Here is a 22,525-nt window from a genome sequence, read left to right as displayed (position 1 = left end):
TAAAAATTTTCAGGGAAGCCACATTTTTTTCTGTGGCATTTATATTTCTTAAGCTCTTTGCCTACCCCAGCAAGATGTGGCCCTGTCTTTGTGGAGGTTTTCTGACCATAACTCAGATTTTCACTGAGATTCAGAGGGAAAAAGTTTGCTTTTCTGTAATATATTTGGCTTGATTTGCCTTTTTCCTCCGTGGTTACCTTCATTTCTCTTCAAATCAGCTGGATATGACTGGCAGAATAAAGAATAGAGGGCATTGTTTTTAATATAAATAGGCTAAACATTACATGGCAGAGCTGAAGAACTAGCGGATTATATGTCTTCTCTTGATTTACCATTGTCCTGCTGTAGCTTTTTGCTTAGTTTGACCCTTAACCTCTAACACAGTAATCTCAACAAAGTTGGAATTTCTCCAGAAAACAAGAAGGAGGTGGAGAAGAAAGTGGCTGTGAAACCCATAGAAACCAAGAACAAGTTCTCCCAGGCAAAGCTGTTGGCAGGAGCTGTGAAACATAAGAGGTCAGCCAGCACTCACACGACTCCAGTCTCCCTCTGACTGTGTACTCTGAAATGCCACTTGTAATGGTGGCCTGAGCAAACGGTTACCTAAGCGGCAGTCTTGGTGACGTTTCTTTGGTAGCCCTACCTCTCTCTCCCCCTCCAGATTAGGTGTCTTCCGTAGTCTTTGAGCCTTGTCTGATTATTCGTTCAACAGAATAATAGCTACTCTTCATTGGGCACCTGTCATGCGGCAGGCATTGTGTTAAGTGCTTTCCATTGTGTTAATGATCTTACTCTTTCCACAAGTCTACATAGTACAAGTTTGATTGGTTGAGAACCTTTGTCCAAGGTCACAAATAAGGAAAGGTGGATTTCAATATTTGAGCATCTGTTTCTAGGCAGAGGAGGGTAGCGAGTTGTGTGAAGGGATTTGGGTAGGGTCTTACGGGAGCAGGGAGGAGGAAACCCATAGCTCCCTGGAGAGGGCCTGTGAGCTCAGGTTGGGGAAGGTAGGGAAGGCAGTAGAGGGAGATGTTGATCAGGTAGATGACTAGGGCTTTGATAGGCAGACAAGGGGGACAACATCCCGGGCAACGGGAGCAGTTGCTGCAAAGGCACTGTGGCCTTTGAGACCATGGAAGCTGTGACCGTGGCACAGACCTGACTGGGTTCCTTGCTGATTGATGTGGGGTGGCAGCACTGCCTAGAGGTTTTGATAAGTTCTGTCTTAGGTTCCTCCCCTGCTAAATCCTGAAATGGTGCCAAAGTGATGAAATCTGGTCATTTCAACTTGACCATACCATGGACGAAATAATGTTAAGTGTGAGTGCAGTCTATTAGGAAAATCAATATGGCATATTGGCAACCAGCCACGTGTTTTCAAGGGAGAGCATTGATGCACTCCTCTGGTTTGTGCACCATCCATCTGCTGTAGATGTTCCTAGGAACACTGCTTACATATAAAAATGTTGTCATGGTTTAGCAGTGGAGGGGAGGAGTAGCAGTAACCTGAAAAGGGCCAGTTAACGTGAGCCATGGATTATTCTTTTCAAGTTTTTTGGGGGGGGGGGCAGTGGGCAGAGGGAGAGGCAGGGGGAGAGAGAATGTTAAGCAGGCTCCACACCCAGCGGGGAGCCCGATGCGGGGCTCCATCTCTCAACCCTGAGACCATGACCTGAGCTGAAATCAAGTCAGATGCTTAACTGACTGAGCCACCCAGGTGCCCCTATTCCTTTTAAGTTCACAGAAGCTTTCATGCCTGGCCCAGTGTCTTTTAGGATTTGGTCCTGGGTCAGTTCTATTGGACTTCACCAAGAAAGGGCTCTTTAGGTGGGCACTTAGATACTTCTTGGTAGTGTCTTGCTTCTAGCAGAATGGACGTTATAACTGCCTCCCTTACTTAGTCCTTAGCTCACCTTTTATTAGATCATCATTTATTGTTGTTTTGTGTGGCAAGATGCTAAATGAGTCTCCTGGGGCAGGCGTTCCTCATCTAGCCAGGCCTGGGTTTATTAGAATCACCCGGGACTTTGTTAATGTGGATTCTAGGCCTCTCACTAATTCTGGTTCATTAAGCTTGAAGTGAGGTCTTGGAGTCTAATCTTTCAAGTTGCATGGATGATTCTGGTGCTTGTGAAAGAAAGTCTGATGCCTGGTTTGTGTTTAGGACACGATCAACATGACTGAGCCTACCTCTGTGCTCTCTCTCCCTGCCATCTCCCTGCCCTGCCATCCTCACCCCATGCTTCCAAATCTGCTTGATCATTCTTCTGCATGTCTTTACTTTTAGCAGTTTCGGGGGGTGTGTGTGTGGGGGGGGTTGTTTGTGTTTGGTTTGGTTTTGGCTACCTATATAGGTATCCCTAAACAGTAGAATAGCTTGCTTGGTTTTGAATTTTATAAAAATGATTTCATTCTGTATATGATCTATGAATTTGGTTTTTCACTCAAATTGTTTCTGTGATTGAAACAATTTTGTGTGTGTATTCATGTATATATAGCTGTAATTCATTCATTTTCCTTGTCGTGTAATGGTGCTTTATATGAGATACCAAAATGTGTCTGTTCTCTTGTGGATGCATGTTTGAACTATGACAAATGGTGTCAAGAGGTTTAGGGCATGCTTTGTTATGTATGTGCCAATGTTTCTCCAGAGCTCTGCTGTCCAGTATGTAGCCCTTGGCCACCTGTGGCTATCTAAATTTAAATTAATTAGAACTTAAATTTAAAATCCAGGTCCTTAGCCACACTAGTCACATTTCAAGTGTTAATGTGGCTAATTGCTGCCCTACTGGATAGCACAGATACAGCGATATAGAGTGATTTTGTAAAATACTGTCTCCTTGTGGTCTTAATTTGCATTTCCTGTTAACTGACATATTTTATATGTTGATTTGCCATTCATGCGTCCTATTATGTGGAAGGTCTGTTCATATATTTTGCCATTTTTCTACTGGGTTATTTGTATTTTTCTTCCTTTTTTTTTTATTTGTATTTTTCTTAATGATTCGTAGGTTTGTTTGTTTTTTTAAATATGGTTCTGACTTTTTTCCCACAGTTTATAGCTTTTCTTTTTACCTTCATTAATTAATTTTAAGGTGGTCAAATATATTTGATTTTAAGGTGGTCAGTTTTTTGTTTTTGTTTTGTTTTTTAAGTAGGCTCCACTCCCAGCATGGAGCCCAACGTGGGTCTCAAACTCACAACCCTGAGATCAAGACCTGAGCTGAGATCAGGAGTCGGATGTTTAACCAGCTGAGCCATCCAGGGCCCCAAAAGCTAATTTTCTAGCAACATTTACTAAATATTTCTACCTTTCCCCAGTGACCTTCAGTGTCACCTCTGTCTTAAAACAAGTTCCCAAGATCCATGGGTTTGTTTGGGGGTTCTTTGTTTTCTGTTCCTTGGATCTGTTGGACCAGTACCACTCTGTGTAATTATTGTAGCTGTATAAAAAATCTTGGTATCTGGTAGGACAAGTCCACTTAAATTTTTCTTAGGGGTGTCTTGTCTACTGTTGGCCACTTTGTTCTTCCATATACATTTTAGATTTAGATACATTTAAATTTTAGATGTAGATTTTAGATTAAGTTCTTTAAGTTTATTGGAATCTTACTAAATGGCTTGATAAATTTATGGAGAGAACAGATCTTTGTGGATGTGAGTCTTTCTACACATGGCATATATCTACATTTATTTGTTTCTTTAATGTCATTCAGTAAAGTCTTACAGATTTTTTCCAAAAGGTTGTGCATATCTTTTGTTAGATTTATTCCTAGGTGTTTTAGACTTTTTTGTTGTTGTTGCTGGTTTGTAAAAGTGCAATTGATTTTGGAGTATTTACATCTAGCCACTCAGCTCTTACTAACCTTAACAATACTCTTTAATAACTCTTCCTAACTTTTATTAGTGGATTCCTTTGAAATTTCTGTGTAGAGAGTCACTATCTGTGAATAATGACAGCTTTATTCTCTTATACCTTTTAATTTCTTTTTTTTAAGATTTTTTTATTTATTTGATAGAGAGCACAGAGGGAACGGAAGAGAGAGAATCAGACTCCCCACTGAGCAGGGAGCCCGATGCGGGGCTTGATCCCAGGATCCTGGGATCATGAGCTGAAGGCAGATGCTTAACTGACTGAGCCACCCAGGTGCCCCTGATTTTTTTTTTTCGTTCTTACTGCACCAAGCAGTGACCACCAATAAAATGTTAGAAACAATTACTATGCACATCCTTGTTTTAAACAGAACATTTATAACTTTTCATCATTAAGAATAGTATCTATTGTATTTGTTTTTTTCAGATAACTTTTAGCAGTTTAAGGAAGTTACGTTCTTAGTTTGATAAGGTTTTTTTGTAGCCATAAATTTTTAAATTTTGTCCATTTTTTTCTGTTTTTGAATTGATGAAATTTTTTTTTTTTACTCTGTTATGGTGAAAAATTAAGTTTAAGGATTTTTCTAATGTATTCCTGTGATAAAACTAGCTTGGCTGTGATGTATTTAAAATTTTTTTTAATTGAAGTATAATTAACATACAGTGTTATTAGTTTCAGATGTACAACATGATTCAACAATTCTGTACATTATTCAGTGCTCACTATAAGTGTAGTTACCAAACATTATTACAATCTTATTAACTATATCCCCTATGCTGTGCTGTATTATAATTATTTTTAACTCCACTGGATTTGGTTTGCTAATATTTTGTATAGGTTGTTGGATCTGTGTTCATAAATAAGACTTGGTCTGTTTCTCCCCGCCCCCACTTTTTCTGATTTTGATGTGAAGTTTCAAAGTAGCTTCATAGAAGGATTTAGGGAGTGTTCTGTCTTCTTCTGTTCTCTGGAGGAGTTTGTGTAAGATGGTAATGTTCTGTTTCGTGAAAATTTAGTAGAACTCCTCTATATAATCATTTTGGTCCTGCTTTTTTAAAATTTGTGATTATAGGGCTATTTAAGTTTCTTCATGTTTTTTTTTTAGTCTGTTTTATTTAGTTATATTTTCTGGGAATTTGTCCATTTTGTCTTGTTTCAAATGCATTCGCTAAAGTTGTTAGTATTTTTTATTTTTCTGACTGCTGCTGTATCTATAATTGTCCCCTTTTCATCCCAAATATTGATGGATGATTATTTTATTCTTATTTTGGCTAGTTTCTTCATTTCTCCTACCTTCTTTCTTTGGGATATTCTTTACTTCCCTCAAGTTTATTCTTTTATAATTTCTGTTACAAATGAGTGTCATATACCTAGCTAATTAATTTTCCTCTTTTCAATTAGAGACACCTAAAACTGTAATTCTTCCTCAGGTTTTACTGTACACAATTTTGTATTTCCAATTAAATATTTTTATTTTTTATTTTTTATTTTATTTTATTTTTTTTTAAGATTTTATTTATTTATTTGAGAGAGAGAGAATGAGAGACAGCACAAGAGGGAAGAGGGTCAGAGGGAGAAGCAGACCCCCCGCTGAGCAGGGAACCTGGTGTGGGACTCGATCCCGAGACTCCAGGATCATGACCTGAGCCGAAGGCAGTCGCTTAACCAACTGAGCCACCCAGGCGCCCCCCAACTAAATATTTTTAAATATCCGTTATGATTTCTTCTTTGACTCCTAAATTAGAAACATTTTTTAAAGTTTCCAAACATACTGAGGTAGCTTAACTATATTTCATAGGTTCTAAGATGAACCTTCCCCCCCCCAACACACATTTTAACACCTTATAATCGGTGGTGTCTTAGAGTCTGATATATTTGTCTTTTGTTGTTGATTTCTACCTTAATTGCATTGTGGTTTATATGTACTGATTTTGAAATTGCTTTAAACTCGCTTTGTGACCTATTCCTGAGGTTAATTTTTGTGGATGTTCAAAGTGAGCTTGAGGAGAATCATGTTTGTAATTGTTATGGGTTCTATATAGGTACAACCAAAGAAGTTTGTTAATTTTATTGTTTAAATCTTCTGTGTTTTTATATCTTTGTCTGCTTGCTCTGTCAGTACTTGAGTATTTTGAAATCTCCCATTATAGTGATGTTTTCTTGATTTTTCTTCAAAATTCTGTTGAATATTTATTTTAAGCTCTCTAATTAGAAACATGCATGTTAAGAATTGTTATTTCTTCATAGTGAATTAAACTTTGTTTCAGTATAAACTAACCTACTTTATCTCTTGTAATGTTTTTGGTCTTAAATTCTGTTTCCCTAATATTATAATAGGTAGCTCAGCCTTCTTTGGGTTAGTATTTGCCTTAGTAACTCTTTTGCTGTTCTTTTGCTTTCAGTCTTTCTGGGTCTTGTTTGTTTTTGTTAAATTTTTTGGTGATTCTCATAAATGGCTGATTTTAAATTTAGGCTGTTAATCTCGTTTTATAGGTAGGCTTAGATTTTTTAGGATTTTTGATATAGTTTTGCTATCTTAATTTTACTTTAAAAATATTTTTTCCTCCTGTTCTTTAAAAATTATGATTTTAAAATCTTTTGTTCATTTTTCTTCTAGTTTGGATTTGTGTATTCTGTTTTTGGTGGCTAAACTTGCAACTTACCAGAAATACTTAGCAAAACCTAAAGTTAAATAGCTGTCTTACTTTCCTACAAAATTATACGTGGACCTTAGAACTTTGAGCTATAATCATGTCTTCCTTACATGCTGCTACTGCCCAGGACTTTAGTATGGTCATGTTTAACACACAAATTAGATTGTATTTGCCGGTTTCTTTGTTCACTAACCCTTCCTTTCTGTGGTTACAGCCTTCTTTCTGAGATCATTTCTTTCCTTGTTGAAGTGCATTCTTTTTTTCTTTTTTTGACTGCCCTAAATATTAGCAGTAATGGTAGAGCTGGAGGTATGATTATGTCTTCTCTAAGCTACATAGCAGGAAAAGTACATTCTTTTGACATTCTTTCAGTGAAGGTATTTTGGGTGACTTTCAGAATCTCTAGCATGTCACTAAAGAAGAGATTTCCTTTAATCTTTAAGAACTTAACTAAATTTTTGTCATGTATGAATGTGTCCAGATAGTCCTTCAGTCCATCTGTGGTTCTAACCAAGATGAATGATAAGGACAACAAAGAATCTGAAGTTTAGGTGATGCTTGAAGATAAAGTGCTCTACTCCTTGAACTGGCCAGGGGTTTAAGTTGTCTTTATAACAATAATGTAACTGGAAGGAGATTAAGAACCTGAAATGAAGACTTTTCATTCCAGACCACCCCAGGTCTTTGAGGCTACCTAAAATATAAATGGTTATTGGAGCTCCTGATTCCCAAAGTTTTAATCCCCAAGATTGGACATAGCTCAAATTACCATATTTTTTGTTACAGCTCAGAGAGTGGCAACAGTGTGAAAAGACTGAAATCGGACCATGACCCAGATGACAAGAGTCAAGGTAGGTGGCAGCTTCCATTTCACTATTCATAATACACATGAGCCATAGTACAGGGGTGGACTGCATTCTATCTATGAAGGAATGCATGGATCTCTAAGCAAGCCTTTTTCTACCAAGCAGGATTTATACCCGAGTATATCAGCTGCCCTGCCAACCAATATGTTAGAAACCAGTGGAATTGATAAATGACAATTAAGATCCCCTAGAAGTGCTTACACAGACAAAGCCCTGGTCATATCACTTCTGCTCACAAAGGGTTTTTCTCAGTCTCCCCCAAATGTCAAGTTTCTTGATTTCACCTGGCTGGCTACCAGTGAGAGGTAGAATGCCTGGCTCTTGCTGATGTTTGATTGGCTTGAGGCTAGAAGCCTAATTACAGTCTCCAGAAGTATACTTTCTATGGTGGTTACTTGTATGCAATCAAATCTGGCAACGTATTAAGTGGCACAGAGTTGTAAGTGAAGGTGAGTGTCCTGACGGCTGGATCAGGGATGAGAAATTCAGGAGTGTTTTTAGTTCTACCTGTGACTCCCTGTGGGATTGAGATGCTGTGCTAAACTCAATGGGTCATCTATAAAACAGGGCTCACATTTATTTCTCTCTCAAAAACTAATGGATATTTAAAAATAATATATCTGCTAAGTAACTGGAATTTAAATAAAAACTTTAAAAAGTGAAAAAAATAGGGGCACCCCGGGTGGCTCAGTTGGTTAAGCAGCTGTCTTCAGCTCAGGTCATGATCCTGGGGTACTGGGATCAAGTCCCGCATCGGGCTCCCTGCTCAGCGGGGAGCCTGCTTCTCCCTCTCCCTCTGCCTGCTGCTCCCTGTGTTTGTGCTCTCTCTCTCTGTCAAATAAATAAATAAAATCTTAAAAAAAAAAATGAAAAAGTATATCTGCTGAGGGGCACCTGGGTGGCTCAGTTGGTTAAGCGTCTGCCTTCGGCTCAGGTCATGATCCTAGGGTCCTGGGATCGAGCCCCGCGTCGGGCTCCCTGCTTGGGTAGGAGCCTGCTTCTCCCTCTCCCTCTGTCCCCCCCCCCCCCTTGTGATCTCTCTCTCTCTTTCTCTGTCAAATAAATAAAATCTTAAAAAAAAATATGCTGAGCATCAGTAATGGTGGGCTGATGTGATAACTTTTTGCTCTTAGAATTTACTTTTTTTTAAGTGGGGGAGTAGGAGGGGCAGAGGGAGAAGGAGAGAGACAGTCTGGGTGTGGAGCCCAACTTGGGGCTCAATCTCAAACCCTGAGATCATGACCTGAGCTGAAATCAAGAGTCAGAGGCTTAACTGACTGAGCCACCCAGGCGCCCCTAGAATTTACTTTTATTTTTTAAGATTTTATTTATTTGAGAGAATGAGAGACAGCACGAGAGGGAAGAGGGTCAGAGGGAGAAGCAGACCCCTCAGCTGAGCAGGGAGCCTGATGTGGGACTCGATCCCGGGACTCCAGGGTCATGACCTGAGCCGAAGGCAGTCGCTTAACCAACTGAGCCACCCAGGCGCCCTAGAATTTACTTTCAGAAAGGACATTGAGTAAAGAGTCCCCCTTCGGGCGCCTGGGTGGCTCAGTCGTTAAGCGTCTGCCTTCGGCTCAGGTCATGATCCCCAGGGTCCTGGGATCGAGCCCCGCATCGGGCTCCTCGCTCAGCGGGAAGCCTGCTTCTCCCTCTCCCACTCCCCCTGCTTGTGTTCCTGCTCTCACTATCTCTCTCTCTGTCAAATAAATAAATAAAATCTTTAAAAAAAAAAAAAAAAGTCCCCCTTCAACATTATATATCCTCTTCCATCTAGTTCTTCCGAGAGGGAAACAGTATCATACATTTCTTTTGTATATATCCAGAGCATTGTATATATATACAAGCAATTATAAATATACTTTTAAAATTAAAAAATATTTTATTATAGGCAACTTAAAACATATTCAAACATTGAGATAATAGAATAATGAACCCAATCATGTAGCTTCAACAATTTTTTAACACTTGTCCAATCTTATTTATACCTTCTCAACTGTAGTGTTTTGAGGCAAATACCAGACATTATATTGTTTTGTCAATAGTTCTTCTTTATCCCTAAAAAATAAGGGTTCTTTGTTTTTTTTAACAAGATTACAATACCATTATCACCCCTAAAATAATTATAGTAATTTCTAAATATTATCAGATAGCAAATTAGTATTCATTTTCCCCAGTTTTCTCATAATATTTTTTTCTTGACAATTGATTTTTTAAAAATCAGGATTCAAGCAAGGATCAGACATACATTGTATTTGCCCTGTATGGCTTAAAAAAAAAATATTGAGAGGGCACCTGGGTGGCTCAGTTGGTTAGGCGACTGCCTTCGGCTCAGGTCATGATCCTGGAGTCCCGGGATCGAGTCCCGCATCGGGCTCCCTGCTCAGCGGGGAGCCTGCTTCTCCCTCTGACCCTCCCCCCTCTCATGTACTCTCTCTCTCTCTCTCATTCTCGCTCTCTCAAATAAATAAATTTATTAAATAAATAAAAATAAAAAAAATATTGAGATATACCATAAAATTCATTCTTTTAAAGGACACAATTGAGTGGTTTTTAGTATGTTTACCAGAATGTGTATTCATCCCCACTATTTAATTCCAAAACATTTTCATCACCCCAAAAAGGGGCCCCATGCCCCTTAACAGTTACACCCCATTCTTCCCTCTCCCCAGCCACTGGCAACCACTCTTCTACTTTTCTCTATGGATTTGCCTTTTCTGGATATTTCATATAAATGAAATCATGCAGTATGTGGTTTTTTTGTGTCTAGCTTTTTATTTAACCTTTCACTTTACAAAGGTCATCCATGTTGTAACATGTATCGATACTTTTTACAGCTGAATAATCTTCCATTGAATGGTATGCGGCATTTTGTCCAGTCATCAGTTGATTGGCATTTGGGTTGTTCACACTTTTTGGCTCTTCTGAATGATGCTGCTATGAACATTCATATACAGATTTTTGTGTGAACAACTATTTTCAGTTCTCTTGGGTATATACCTAGGAATGGCATTTCTAGGTCATATGGTAACTCTGTGTTTATATGGTTGACTTTTTGAGGAATTGCCAAATTGTTTTCTCAAGCAGCTGTACCATTTTTACGTTCTATCAGCAATATATAAAGGTTCCAGTTTCTTTATATCCTTTTTTAAAAAATATTTGAGAGAGAGCACAAGAGAGAAAGAGAGAGAGGGAGAGCAGGGGGGAGGGGCAGAGGGAGAGGGAGAAGCAGACTTTCTGCTCAGCAGGGAGCCCGATGCAGGGCTCGATCCCAGGACCCTGAGATCAGGACCCGAGCCAAAGGCAGACCCCCAGCCCACTGAGCCACCCAGGTGTCCCTTTACATACTTATCAACACTTGCTATTGTCTTTTTTATTATGTTCATTTTTGTGGGTGTGAAATGATATTTCATTTCCCTAATGACTAATGATGATGGCATTATGTACTTATTGGTCATTTGTATATCTTCTTTGGAGAAATATTTACTCAAATCCTGAGCCTATTTTTAAATTGGGTTACTTATCTTTTTAATGTTGAGTTGTAAGAATTCTTTATATATTCTGGATACTAGACATTTGTCAGATATATGATTTACAAATATTATCTTCCTTACTGTGGGTTTCATTTTCTTGATAGAGTCATTTGGAGCACAAAATTTTTAAATTTTGAGAACATCTAATTTATTTTATTTTTTTTTTTGGCTTGCTTATGCTTTAGGTGTCATATCTAAGAAACCATTGCCTAATCCATGGTCGTGAAAACTGAGACCTGTGTTTTCTTCTAAAAGTTTTATGGTTTTAGCTCTTACATTTTGGTCTTTGATCCATTTTGAGTTATTTTTTGTTTATGGTTTCAAGTAGGGATGCATTTTCATTCTGTGTGTATATTCGGTTGGTCTGCACCATTTGTTGAAAAGACTGTTTTTACCAGACTGAATTGTCATGGCATTTTTGCTGAAAATCAGTTATCCAACATGTATGGGTTTATTTCTGGACTCTCCTCTTCCATTGATCTGTATGTCTATCCTTACGCCATTACCACACAGTCTTGATCACTGTAGCCTTGTAGCAAGTTCTGAAATTGGGAAGTGTGAGTTCTCCAGATTTTGTTCTCTTTCAAGATCATTTTGGTTATTCGAGGTCTTTTGCAAATCCATATGAATTTTGGGATCAACTTATCAATTTCAATAAGAAAGGCAGTTGGGATTTTGATAGGGATTGCTTGAATCTGTAGATCAGTCTGAGAATATTGCCATCATACGGCATCTTTACAATAGGCTATTATGTCTTTTAAGTCTCATTTGACCTATAAGTTCTTCCTTTTTATATTTATTTTTTTGTTTCCTTTGTTTTTGTGAAGAAACTGGGTCTTTGTCTTGTGGGGTTTCCCATACTCTAGATTTTGCTGATTGTGTCTCCATGGTATTCCTTTATTCCTCTGTTTCCTGTAAAATGGTAATTAGATCTTGAGCTCAGTCAATTCAAGTTGATTTTTTTGGCAAGAATACTTCATATGTTGGTTTGTGCTTCCTATCATCATCATCGTTATTTTAATTTACATACTCTTCTGTTCATTGCTTAATTCACATGTACCTTGAGGATCATTACATATCTGTACACAAAGAGCTTCATTCTTTTTTAAGACTGTATAGTATTCCATTATATGGTTGCACCATAGTATATTTATCCAATTTTTTAAATAAAGATTTATTTATTTTAGAGAAAGAGAGAGAGAGCTCACAAATGCAAGTTGGGGTAGGGACAGAGGGAGAGGGAGAGAGAGAATCTCAAGCAGATTCCCCACTGAGCATGGAGCCCGATGCAGGGATCTATCTCACAACCCTGAGATCATGACCTGAGCCGAAGTCAAGAGTCAGATACTTAACCGACTGAGCCACCCAGGTACCCCTATCTTGTTTTTTACGATGAACATTTAGATTGTTTCCATTTTTTCTCTGGTATGAGGTTTCATTAAATAACTTTGTATATGTATCATTTGTCACATTCATGCTGTATTAGGGTAGATGCTTAAAGGAATTATTGGGCCAGAGAGGATATAAATTTGTAATTCAGATAAATGTTGCAAAATTGCCTGCAAAGAAGTTATCCCAGTTTACATTCTCATCAGCAATGTAGGAGCTCCATTTCACTGATATCTTTTTTTTTTTTTTAAAGATTTTATTTATTTATCTGACAGAGAGAGACACAGCGAGAGCAGGAACACAAGCAGGGAGAGTGGGAGAGGGAGAAGCAGGCTTCCCGCGGAGCAGGGAGCCCGATGCGGGGCTCGATCCCAGGACCCTGGGATCATGACCTGAGCCGAAGGCAGACGCTCAACGACTGAGCCACCCAGGCGCCCGATATCTTTTTAATATATAGGAAACTTGCTAAATTGGCTGCTTAAAGAGGATTAAGTGTATATTGTGTGTGTATACACATAGGTATATAAAACTTTACAGAAATCTTAAACGTACCTCAACTAGTTAACTAGTAGCCCTGTATCTGGTGCTTATTCCCTTGTAGGAACTATTTGTATCATTCAGTAGAAAGGAAAACTTGTGTGGCTTTTTTAAACTATCTCAGGCAGACACCATGTTTCAGAGCCACCTTTCTTAATCCCTTTGTCCTCCCCCACTCCATTCTCCCAGTAGCATTCTTACAGCTGGGCATGAAATACCCTCTTTTGCTAGAAGCTAAGGCCCCACAGGAAGAATATCCCCTGCAAGCTTGCTTGGGAGTCTTGTCCTTGGCAGTAGAAGGCTTTGCCCCTTTAGTCCTCCCAGAAGATAGCTCTGTAACCCTAATGGAGATTTAGGCTTCTCCCACTGGAGGCTCTGAACTTAAGCTCCAAGCAGAGCCAGTGAATGAATGCACAGTTGGCCCCATTGACTCTCAAGTCACGCATCTGTTTGAATCCCAAGAACATTCTCTGTTAGTAATTTTCGGTGTTAATTTGGTATGACAGCGTGGTCCTGCAAATGCAGAAGTTGGCAGGAACTTCACTAAATGGGTGAGATCAGAGGGCACCATTTTGTTCTCTTTGGACAGTGTAACTATTTTTGGAATGAAATTTGTCAGAATTGCAGTCTCTTTTCTTTCTTGAAACCCAGATAATCGAGAGATTTGGTCTTTTGGCTTAAACTCTGCTGATGCCACCTTGGTGCACATGCCTTGGTTTCATTTCTTTCTTCCTTTCTTTCCTTTCCTCCCCTCCCCTCCTTCCTCTTTCTTTCTTTATATTTATTCATTTGGGGGGGGTGGAGAGAGACTCTCAAGCCGACTCACCACTGAGCGCAGGACTCAATCTCATGAGATCATGATCTGAGTTGAAATCAAGAGTCAGATGCTTAACTGACTGAGTCACCCAGGCACTCCTCCTTGGTTTTATTTCTGTGGCTGGCTTCCATCTTTCCCTTAGGCCAGCTCTAGTTTGCACAGGTACCCTGAACTTAATCTTCCTTTTGTATCTAAGACAGAGCCTAAAATTCAGTTCACCCTTGAAATACTTAATAAAATGACATCTCACTGAACAGCTTCACATAAATTATTTTTCTAAGTAAATAGTTTATACCCTTATAAGATGGCAGGTTTTGTTTTGTTTTGTTTAAACCAAATAGTACTTTCTTTTTTTTTTTTTAAGATTTTGTTTATTTATTTATTTATTTGAGAGAGAGAGAGAGAGAGTGCACAAGCGGAGAGGAGAGGGAGAAGCAGGCTCCCTGCTGAGCTGGGAGCCGGACGTGGGGCTTGATCTAGGGATCATGACCTGAGCCGAAGGCATATGCCTAACCAGCTGAGCCACCCAGGCGCCCCTGTTCTCCCAAGTTTAAATGCCATTTGTTCTTTTTCTGTGAACTGTTCATGCCTTCTGTCCGCTTCTTTTTAAAGTTATTTATTTTAGAGAGAGCACAAGTGAGCATGGGGGGGAGGCCCAGAGGGAGAGGGAGAGGGAGAGTCCTCAAGCAGACTCCTTGCTGAGCACGGACCCCAACGTAGGACTCAATCTCATGACCCCAAGATCATGACCTGAGCCACCATCACGAGTTGGACACTCAACCGACTGAGCCACCCAGGCACTTCTGTCCCCTTTTCTTTCTTTTTTTTTTTTTTTAAGATTTTATTTATTTGACAGAGAGAGACACAGCGAGAGAGGGAACACAAGCAGGGGGAGTGGGAGAGGGAGAAGCACGCTCCCCGTGGAGCAAGGAGCCTGATGTGGGACTTGATCCCAGGACCATGGGATCATGACCTGAGCTGAAGGCAGTCGCTTAACCGACTGAGCCACCCAGGTGCCCTTCTGTCCCCTTTTCTATTCAGTGGTTGGTTGGTTGGTTTTGGAAAAACTCTTTATATCCCAAAGAAATCTGCTTTTGTGATATTTGTTGCAACTATCTGCCTCTGCTTTCCTGTAGTCTTGTCACCACCATCTCTACGAGCAGTGTCACCTCTTGTTTCACTTTTCTGTCTCTGTGTTTCACTGCTGCCTTTCTTCAGCAGCTTCTCTTCCCTTATTAGAACTTCCTGTAAGACAAGTGAATTCACTGAGCTCCTGAACTCTTTGTATTGGCCGCTGGAGATCTCTTTTTGTTTCTCAGTGGTATTTTTTACTTACTCCTGACTTCATATACTTGGAACCATGTATCCTTTTCACATTTATGTGAAGTGTTCGTTAGGGGCTTGTTAAGGCAAAAGCCTAGAAAGATACATGGGGCTTGTTAAGGCAAAAGCCTAGAAAGATACATGCTTGTCAGCCTGAGAAAGGTTTGAACTCCAACCCTTACTCTACAGTGAGCTCTGGTATTGTTTTAGTACATTATTATTATTATTGAGAGAGAGAGAGAGCACACATGCATGAGTGGGAGGGGGGTTGAGGAGTAGAGGGAGAGGGAGGATCCTAAGCAGGCTCCGCGGGGCTTGATCTCATGACCTGAGCCAAAACAAAGAGTTGGATGCTTAACCGACTGAGCCACCCAATCGTCCTAGTTTTTTGATTCAGATTTGGTTTAACATTTTTTACTCTCAGTGGCCTTTAACCTTGGCCTAGTCGTTTGACCCCCCTCATCAGTAAAATGGGGGATACCTACATATCAGGTTGTTGTAGAGATTCATTGAGGCTGGAAATATTTAGAGGCAATGAGAGGGGTAGAGTCGAGTCCTTAACTTTTCCTCTCACCCTCAAGTCCCCGCATTTCCTAGATTGAGGCTTTCCATCCCTGAGGTGCTGCCGTGGCTCTGGGTTTCCCAGGGCGAAAAGAGCCCTGCCTACTTGGTCACATTCTGCACCATCTTAAAATGTTCTCTGAGCATGGCGTCAGTTTTGTCAACGGTAAAAAAAAGGAACACAGCTGTTGGATGTGGGTGCCGGTGGTGCTGACTGCATAGGGTGGTTGGGGCTTCGTGGGATAGCCTGGGGCCCAGTGCCCAGTGCGTGGCGAGGACCCGTCAGCTCTGGGAAAGGAGGTGAAGTCACGGCCCTTCCTCCTGTCTTGCAGAAGCCCCGTCCTGCATGTCTCTCGGCAGCACGTCCCTGAGCGCCCCTTCCATCCACTGCCCCTCCGCTGCAGTCTGCATCGGCATCCTCCCGGGCTTGGGCGCCTACTCCGGGAGCAGCGACTCCGAGTCCAGCTCCGACAGCGAAGGCACGATCAACGCCACCGGCAAGATCGTCTCCTCCATCTTCCGAACCAACACCTTCCTTGAGGCTCCGTAGCTCCTGTGTCCCCCCCTCCTCTCCGCCCCGACCCCGCCAGAGCTCCTGCCCAAGAGTAGGCCGGACAGTTTGTTCCAACTCCGGGCACCACCTCCCCCAGAACTCCTTTGCCCGCTTCCTGTGCACACCGTGACATTCTTAACCTCATCTAAAAATGTGCCAGAATTCACTTGTGGCCCAACTTGTGTTTGGTTTCTCTTTCCACTCCAGTGCAGATGTCCAACCCTGTCCTGCTGCCTCTTTCCTCGCTGCCGTGGTGGGGAGGGGGCTGCGGCTCCACGGAGATTCCCCTGAAAATGCTCTGGGAAGATAGGCACCCGCTGGGGTGCAGTGTTTGGATGCCGTTGCTTTCTTGTTTTCTTCTTTGTTTCCTTTCCTGACAGCACAGGAAGCAAGGGCAGTTATGGGACAGGTATCATTTAAACCTCTCTTCCAGCAGAACACACCATGTGGTTGTACTGCGTGGTGGCTCATATTGGGGGGCTGGGGGGAGGAGGGCCCCAGGTGATGGACTGCTGCACTCCCTTGGAACTAACCGATTCTTGATGTGTGACTAAGTAAAGATTATAAACTACATCTGCTGGGGGTGTCACTTAGCGCTCATCACTCATTGTGGAGTTTTTCCGTATTCCTCCTTCCTTCTTCTCCTTCTCACTCCGTCCAACGCCATTTAAGACCCTAAATCTTAGAGAAACGAACATGGGCCTTATTTCATCATGGCCAGAAAGCAGAAGTGCAGGTAGGTATGTAGACGAGATGACTTATTTCTAGCAGCTTCTGGAATTCTGAGTGCCAACCAGTGGGACACACCTGCATATTCTGACTCGACTCTGTGCTCTGTTGAGGCCCCTCTCTGTTTGGTATGCTTATAGTTGAGGCTTCTAAATGTGGAAGCTCTTTCTGGCCTAAAGGTGCTGCCCTGTCCTTGCCTCCCCTCTGCTCCTCTCCCTTCCTGCACAGGGCAGCTTCAAGACTGTGAGCAGCCAAGACCTCTGTCTCCTAAAGGGAGGCTCTCCCTCTAGGACGGAGAGAGATGAGGTTAGAGGGAGGCATGGGCTTGAAAAACAAAAACAAAAAAATCTGTAGGCTCCCCTGCTCCAGGAGAATGAGTCTGTACAGTTCTCTCTTCCCCTAGGTTCCTACGTCAATTGTTTCTACTTCTTTGGGTGTGAGACGTAGAGACACACACAGAATGTGTTGACACTGTGATGCTGGCAGGCAGAGCAGCTACTCATTTTTAATGTGGGCAGAGAGGCCCCTGGCTCTCCTCCAACCCACTGCTTTTCCCCTTCCAATACAGTGACACTCGTGCCTGTTAGCAGATGGTGACTTCCCTTCACCCATAAGTGATGCCTTGTGAATCCTTCCTCCTTTTCAGGACCGCTCCGTGCTAATTGTTCCTGACTGTCAGCACAGGCGCTCGGCTCCATCCTGACAGACAAGACATTTAGGTAAAACTGTGTAGGCACCTTCTGCTTCTCTGCTCCATTGTTCCTGCGATTGAGCTGTCGTCCTTGCAGCGCGCACACCGTTTCGGGAGGCAGACCAAGGAGTCAGGGGCACCATCTCTTTGTGGTTTGACTTTTTTTTTTTTTTAAAGATTTTACTTATTTGTGAAAAAGCGCACGAGCGGGGGGGAGGGGCAGAGGGAGAGGGAGAAGCAGGTTCCCCACTGAGCCAGGAGCCCAACAAGGGGCTCAATCCCAGGACTCTGGGATCATGACCTGAGCCGAAGGCAGACGCTTAACCATCTGAGCCACCCAGGCGCCCCTATGGTTTGACTTTTAAGAAGCCATTACTATACCTCATGGCCTCTGTTGTTGGGAGAAGGGGACAAAAGGTTGTAGGGATTAAAACTGTACATTAACTTGAAAGCTAATGCACCTGACCGAGAACAAGATCTTGCTTTTTCTGTACCGGATCTTGCACTCCCAACTCCCTCTCCATCTACTATAAGCTAGATTGCGTTGAGAAAGTTGAGGCTCCTCACATGGAGATTTCTGGTCTGTGGTATCACAGGGGAGGCTGAGAGTCAGTGGTGATCATCTCATCGTGTTCATTGTACCTGTTGGTGTAGAGTCCTGGAATGGAGACACATGTCCCGTAGAACCATGACTAGCAGAGCAGGACCTGGTCTCCCCGGTAGAGGAAGCAGGCTTGAAAATCATCCAGTGTAGACAGTGTGGTTCCAACCCAAAGAAGGATAGAAAAAACAGGGACTGCTTTAATCCATAAAGTGCAGCCATCAGGCCTGAATAAATAATTGGGGCTTATAACTAGGTAATAAGGGCTAAAGACAAAGTGTGTGGTGGGGTTTCTTTAAACCTGCTTATATTGTCTTGAGTGGTAGTATTCTTACAACTCTTGAACCAGACAAGGCAGAAAGCCTGTTTGCCAGTTCTCTCTGGATTATCTAGCCTGTGTCATACCACGCCCTCTCAACCACTTCTAACTTTGGACCCTGTTACCCGCTTGGGTGGGGAGAAAGTGTGAAATTCAAAGCATCCATTTTTCCATCTATAAAAAGCAGGGGAGCTGATGTGACTGGACCCAGAGACGATCTGGCGATCCTACATATGCCTTCCCTGGTCTCAGGACCCAGAAGGAGAGAAGAGCTGGCTTTAGGTGCATCTTAGACTGGAAGTTGGGCCCCTAACTAGGGGTGACCTGGGCCAGCTCTTTGCATCCTTGTTCCTTCCACTCTCCACCTGGAGTTCTTCCCTTCTGGCTACCTCCTTTCTACCCAGGACAAGCCGCTTTTGCCTCAGACTTCCGCCCATTGCTTCTGCTTCTCCCTGGGAACTAGTTCCCCCTTCCCTGGATATGCTGCAGTGATTATGAGCTTAGAGCCAGACATTTACTAGCTGGGTCAGTGGGGCAAGGTCCTTAACCTCTCGGGGCTTCAGTTTCATCCTTGGTAAATAGAAATAATGATACCAACTTTCTAGTGAGGGTGAAAGCTAGTCTGGATTAGGTACTTGGTGTGGGATCTGGCACAGAGTGTTCAGTGAATGGTAGCCATCCTCAATAGCCCTGATACTGCTGGCCTCCCCTGTTTCTGGGTAGGGTGTCCAGAGCTTCTGTTAGTGGTGATGTATGGCAGGTCTTCCCATCCTACTGGCATTCCTCAGTTGCAGCTAGAACATCGACATGATGAAGGGTCTGATCTGGTCGTCAGAGCTCCAACCACCAGCTTCTGCTGTATGCTTCCCTCTCAGCTAAATGTTAATTGCTTAGGCACACCCGGTTCCTTGGCGCGGGTGTCCTACTCGTGGGTATATGGCTCAGCTGTTGTCTTAAGCCCCTTCCAGAAAAACAAAAAGGAGAGCCTAATGGCAGTGCACCATCACTTGGACTTGAGTGTTGTCTTGATTTTCCCAGCCTACTTACGCATAACAGTATGGAATGTAGGTTCTGCTTGGTGGGAGGCTAGAATCTGGGCAACATCCTTGTAGTCACAGGGTGAACACAAGCCAGTTGCACATTCGTGCCTTAGTGACGCTGGCAAGGGCTGACATTTTGCTCCCTTACCTGCTGGTGCTATGGTTTAAGGAGAATGGGAGTGTCACAGCAGTGACAGGCAGAATGTGGTCCAGCCTCACAGCTCTGTAGAGGAGAAGGGCAGCAAACCCCAGAGACAGCCACCACTCTGAGCTGTTGGCGGGGCTTCACCCTTGCTATTTCAGTAACAGGTACATCATTATGCCTTATGTGGATTTGTTTCACTCATTCGATACTGAGGCCTGCTATGTGTGTGCCAGGCACTGTTTGGGACATTTGTTTGTTTTTTAAGATTTTATTTATTTGAGAGAGCACACAAGCAGGGGAGGGGTAGAGGGGCAGAGGGACAAGCAGATTCCCCGCTGAGTAGGGAGCCTGACTCGGGGCTTGATCCCAGAACCCTGAGATCATGACCTGAGCCGAAGGCAGCCGATTAACTGAGCCACCCACGTGCCCCGGTTTGGGACATTTGTGGACCATTTTTGTGGCCCGTAGTGTCTTTCATCCTAAAAAAAAGTCCTGTGAAGCAGCCCTTCTCTACATTTGATAGAGAAAATTGAAATTCATAGTGGTTCAGTGACTTGCGTGAGGTTGCACAGTTAGTTGACAGAACCAGGATTTTAATTTGAGCCTTTAACTCTTTAAGTCTGGTTTTCTGTGCTTTCAGTGAAATTTTTAAACAAATGCTAGTGCCCAGGCGTCTGCAGCAGTGATGGAAGGGTGAAGGGATCTTTCCGATTTCCAAGTTCACTTTTAGCTTGCTTTCCATGTACCAAGAACCAAGTATCAGCATCACCAAGGCTCAGTTTGTTTTTATTGATATATTATTGATACTAGTTTCAGGTAACAATTCAATATTGTAAGTATTGCAGAATGGTCCATCCATTTTTCTTGTGATGAGAGCTTTTAAGATCTACGCTCTTGGCAGGTTTCTGATACACAATAATACAGTATTAACTATAGTCACCAGGCTGTATATTACATCCCCAGGACTTATTTTGGCTTTGTTTTTTTTTTTTAAGTGGTGATTTGGCCTGTTCAGGAGTTTGGGTGCATTCCTTTCCCCTGTGAACTTGAGCCAGCTGGGAGAGGGCTTGCTTGACTGATCCACTCAACCTGGGCAGAGAAGGGGGAAGAAAGCAGAGATGTCGGGGTCTGCTCCCATGAACCTTGGAGGTGAGGGCCGTGGCCACCACACCTGAGGTAGGTGGTCCGTAAGAGTTTGAGCATTTGGGATGGACATCAGCATAAGGCAGGGGCTCGACCGTAACATGGCCCAATAGATGTCTATCTTCCTGGTTTTACCAGTCTGGTAAATTCCTCCTGGGGGCAGGGTATAAGGGAGAAGTCTGCATGAGAAGTGGTCCCCCCGATACACCTGTCCCCTGAGGGCTAAGAAGGGGATGTGGGGCTGGGAGGAGAAGGCTGCTCCCCTTTAGAGACTTCTGGTCAATCATAGCTTGACAGATTAGGGGGTATGGCTCAGGACTAAAGCATTTGACTGCAGAACTTGACAGATTATTCCAGGCTTGGATGGGTACAAACTTCCCTGGATGTGACATCCAGCTGGATTCACTTCAGCTGCTGAACAGGTGGGCAAACAAGCAGACTTGTGCTGTTGTTCTAACTCCCAGTCTTACAGCTGGCCCAAGCAAGGGTTAGGCACGAACCGAAGGAGCCAAGACACACTGGCCCTGGGTCCATCCATGTTGCCAGCTGGCCCCATGGGCCACTGTGCTGTGATTGCCCAGAGGTCCTTGGGGAAATGGGGCACCATGCAGTCCTGCAGCCCTCTCAGAAGTGAAGGAGTCCCGAAAGGATATTTCAGCTCACTTTTGGTGGCTGCAGAACCATCAGGGCATTGGAAGCTGAGGATAAAGATCTCAGATCCTCACACTGTCAGCAGGTAGACGGGGGTCCTTGAGGCTACCAGGCACCTGGAGTTGGGAACCTCCCTGGTAGTGCCCAGCTCTAGAGGGCCCCAGTGACAATGACTGACCTGGGAGAGTGGTTCAGGATAATAGACCTCCCAGATTGAGTGCAGAGAAAGGATAAATTCATTAGCAACTTGAGCAGACTCCTTTGCAGAGTCAGAGGAAGATGCTGTGTAGTAAGCACGGGCTCTGGAATCGGGCAGATCCGGATGTAAGTTCTGGCTCTGCCTCTGCGACATTTGATTAGCTTCTCTGCTTCTCATCTCTGAAATGGTCATAGGCATAGGCTCTAGGCTATTGGAAGGTTCATCAAGATTATGCCTGCAAAGCTCTTAATGCGGAGCCAGAACCAGCGCTTAGTAGAACTGTTATTGGTTGCACAGAAGCCTGGGGCACAGGGGTGACAGAAACTCCAACGGGGAGGTAGATAAGACAAAAGGATGTGTTAGGTGGAAGAAAGGGGAGAACTGGGAGGACCCCGAGAGTGGGCCCCTGGCTGGCTTCATGAAGTGCGGCCTAGAAACAACCAGCAGCTGTCAGCTTAGCATCATGCGGGCAAAGAGGCTCTCCCGCACTGTAGACCACAGGGCGTACCCCGAGGCCCGGGAGGCCCGAAAGAGGAGCAGGTAGGTGGCTGCGACGGCCACCTTGTGTGTATGTCTGGGTGCGCGTGCGCGCGTGCAGGGCAGTGTGTAGATTAAGAGGAGGAGGGTGGGTACCACGTGGTAGTGGCTGGGCCTGGGGACCCCGGGACTGGTGTAGGCTCCGCAGGGGCTACGGTTGCTGGTGGGGCCCGGGGCATTTTATCTGTCCGCAGATACGTATTGAGCCTGTGCTCTGTGCCAAGTCCTGTGCCAGTTTAACAGAGTGAGTACTGTGTGCATGGAACGCGTGCCCCACCTTGCTGGGGGAAAGAGCTTTTTATGTTTCCTTCCCCAGATCACTGAGCCCATCAGGTCCCAGCTGAGGGAGGCGCATGACACAGG

General features: G+C 43.2%; 1 protein-coding gene across 4 annotated transcripts in view; it reads left to right on the top strand.

Annotated features, from left to right (window-relative positions):
• Window positions 1-16,680, top strand: part of PSME3IP1 (proteasome activator subunit 3 interacting protein 1) — a 34,275-nt gene extending 17,595 nt beyond the window's left edge. For all 4 annotated transcript variants that reach the window (XM_021705799.2, XM_021705801.1, XM_021705800.1 and 1 more), the window contains exons 5-7: window positions 383-516; window positions 7,315-7,379; window positions 15,887-16,680. In XM_021705799.2, the coding sequence (XP_021561474.1) occupies window positions 383-516; window positions 7,315-7,379; window positions 15,887-16,104 (417 nt within the window). In that variant the 3' untranslated portion in view covers window positions 16,105-16,680. The remainder of the gene's footprint in view (window positions 1-382; window positions 517-7,314; window positions 7,380-15,886) is intronic.
• Window positions 16,681-22,525: the final 5,845 nt, after the last annotated feature.

The sequence above is a fragment of the Neomonachus schauinslandi genome, chromosome 16 (assembly GCF_002201575.2).
Source record: "Neomonachus schauinslandi chromosome 16, ASM220157v2, whole genome shotgun sequence".
NCBI lineage: Eukaryota > Metazoa > Chordata > Mammalia > Carnivora > Phocidae > Neomonachus > Neomonachus schauinslandi.
Note: the sequence above shows the minus strand (reverse complement) of the source record. Positions and strands in the feature narration are given on the sequence as shown.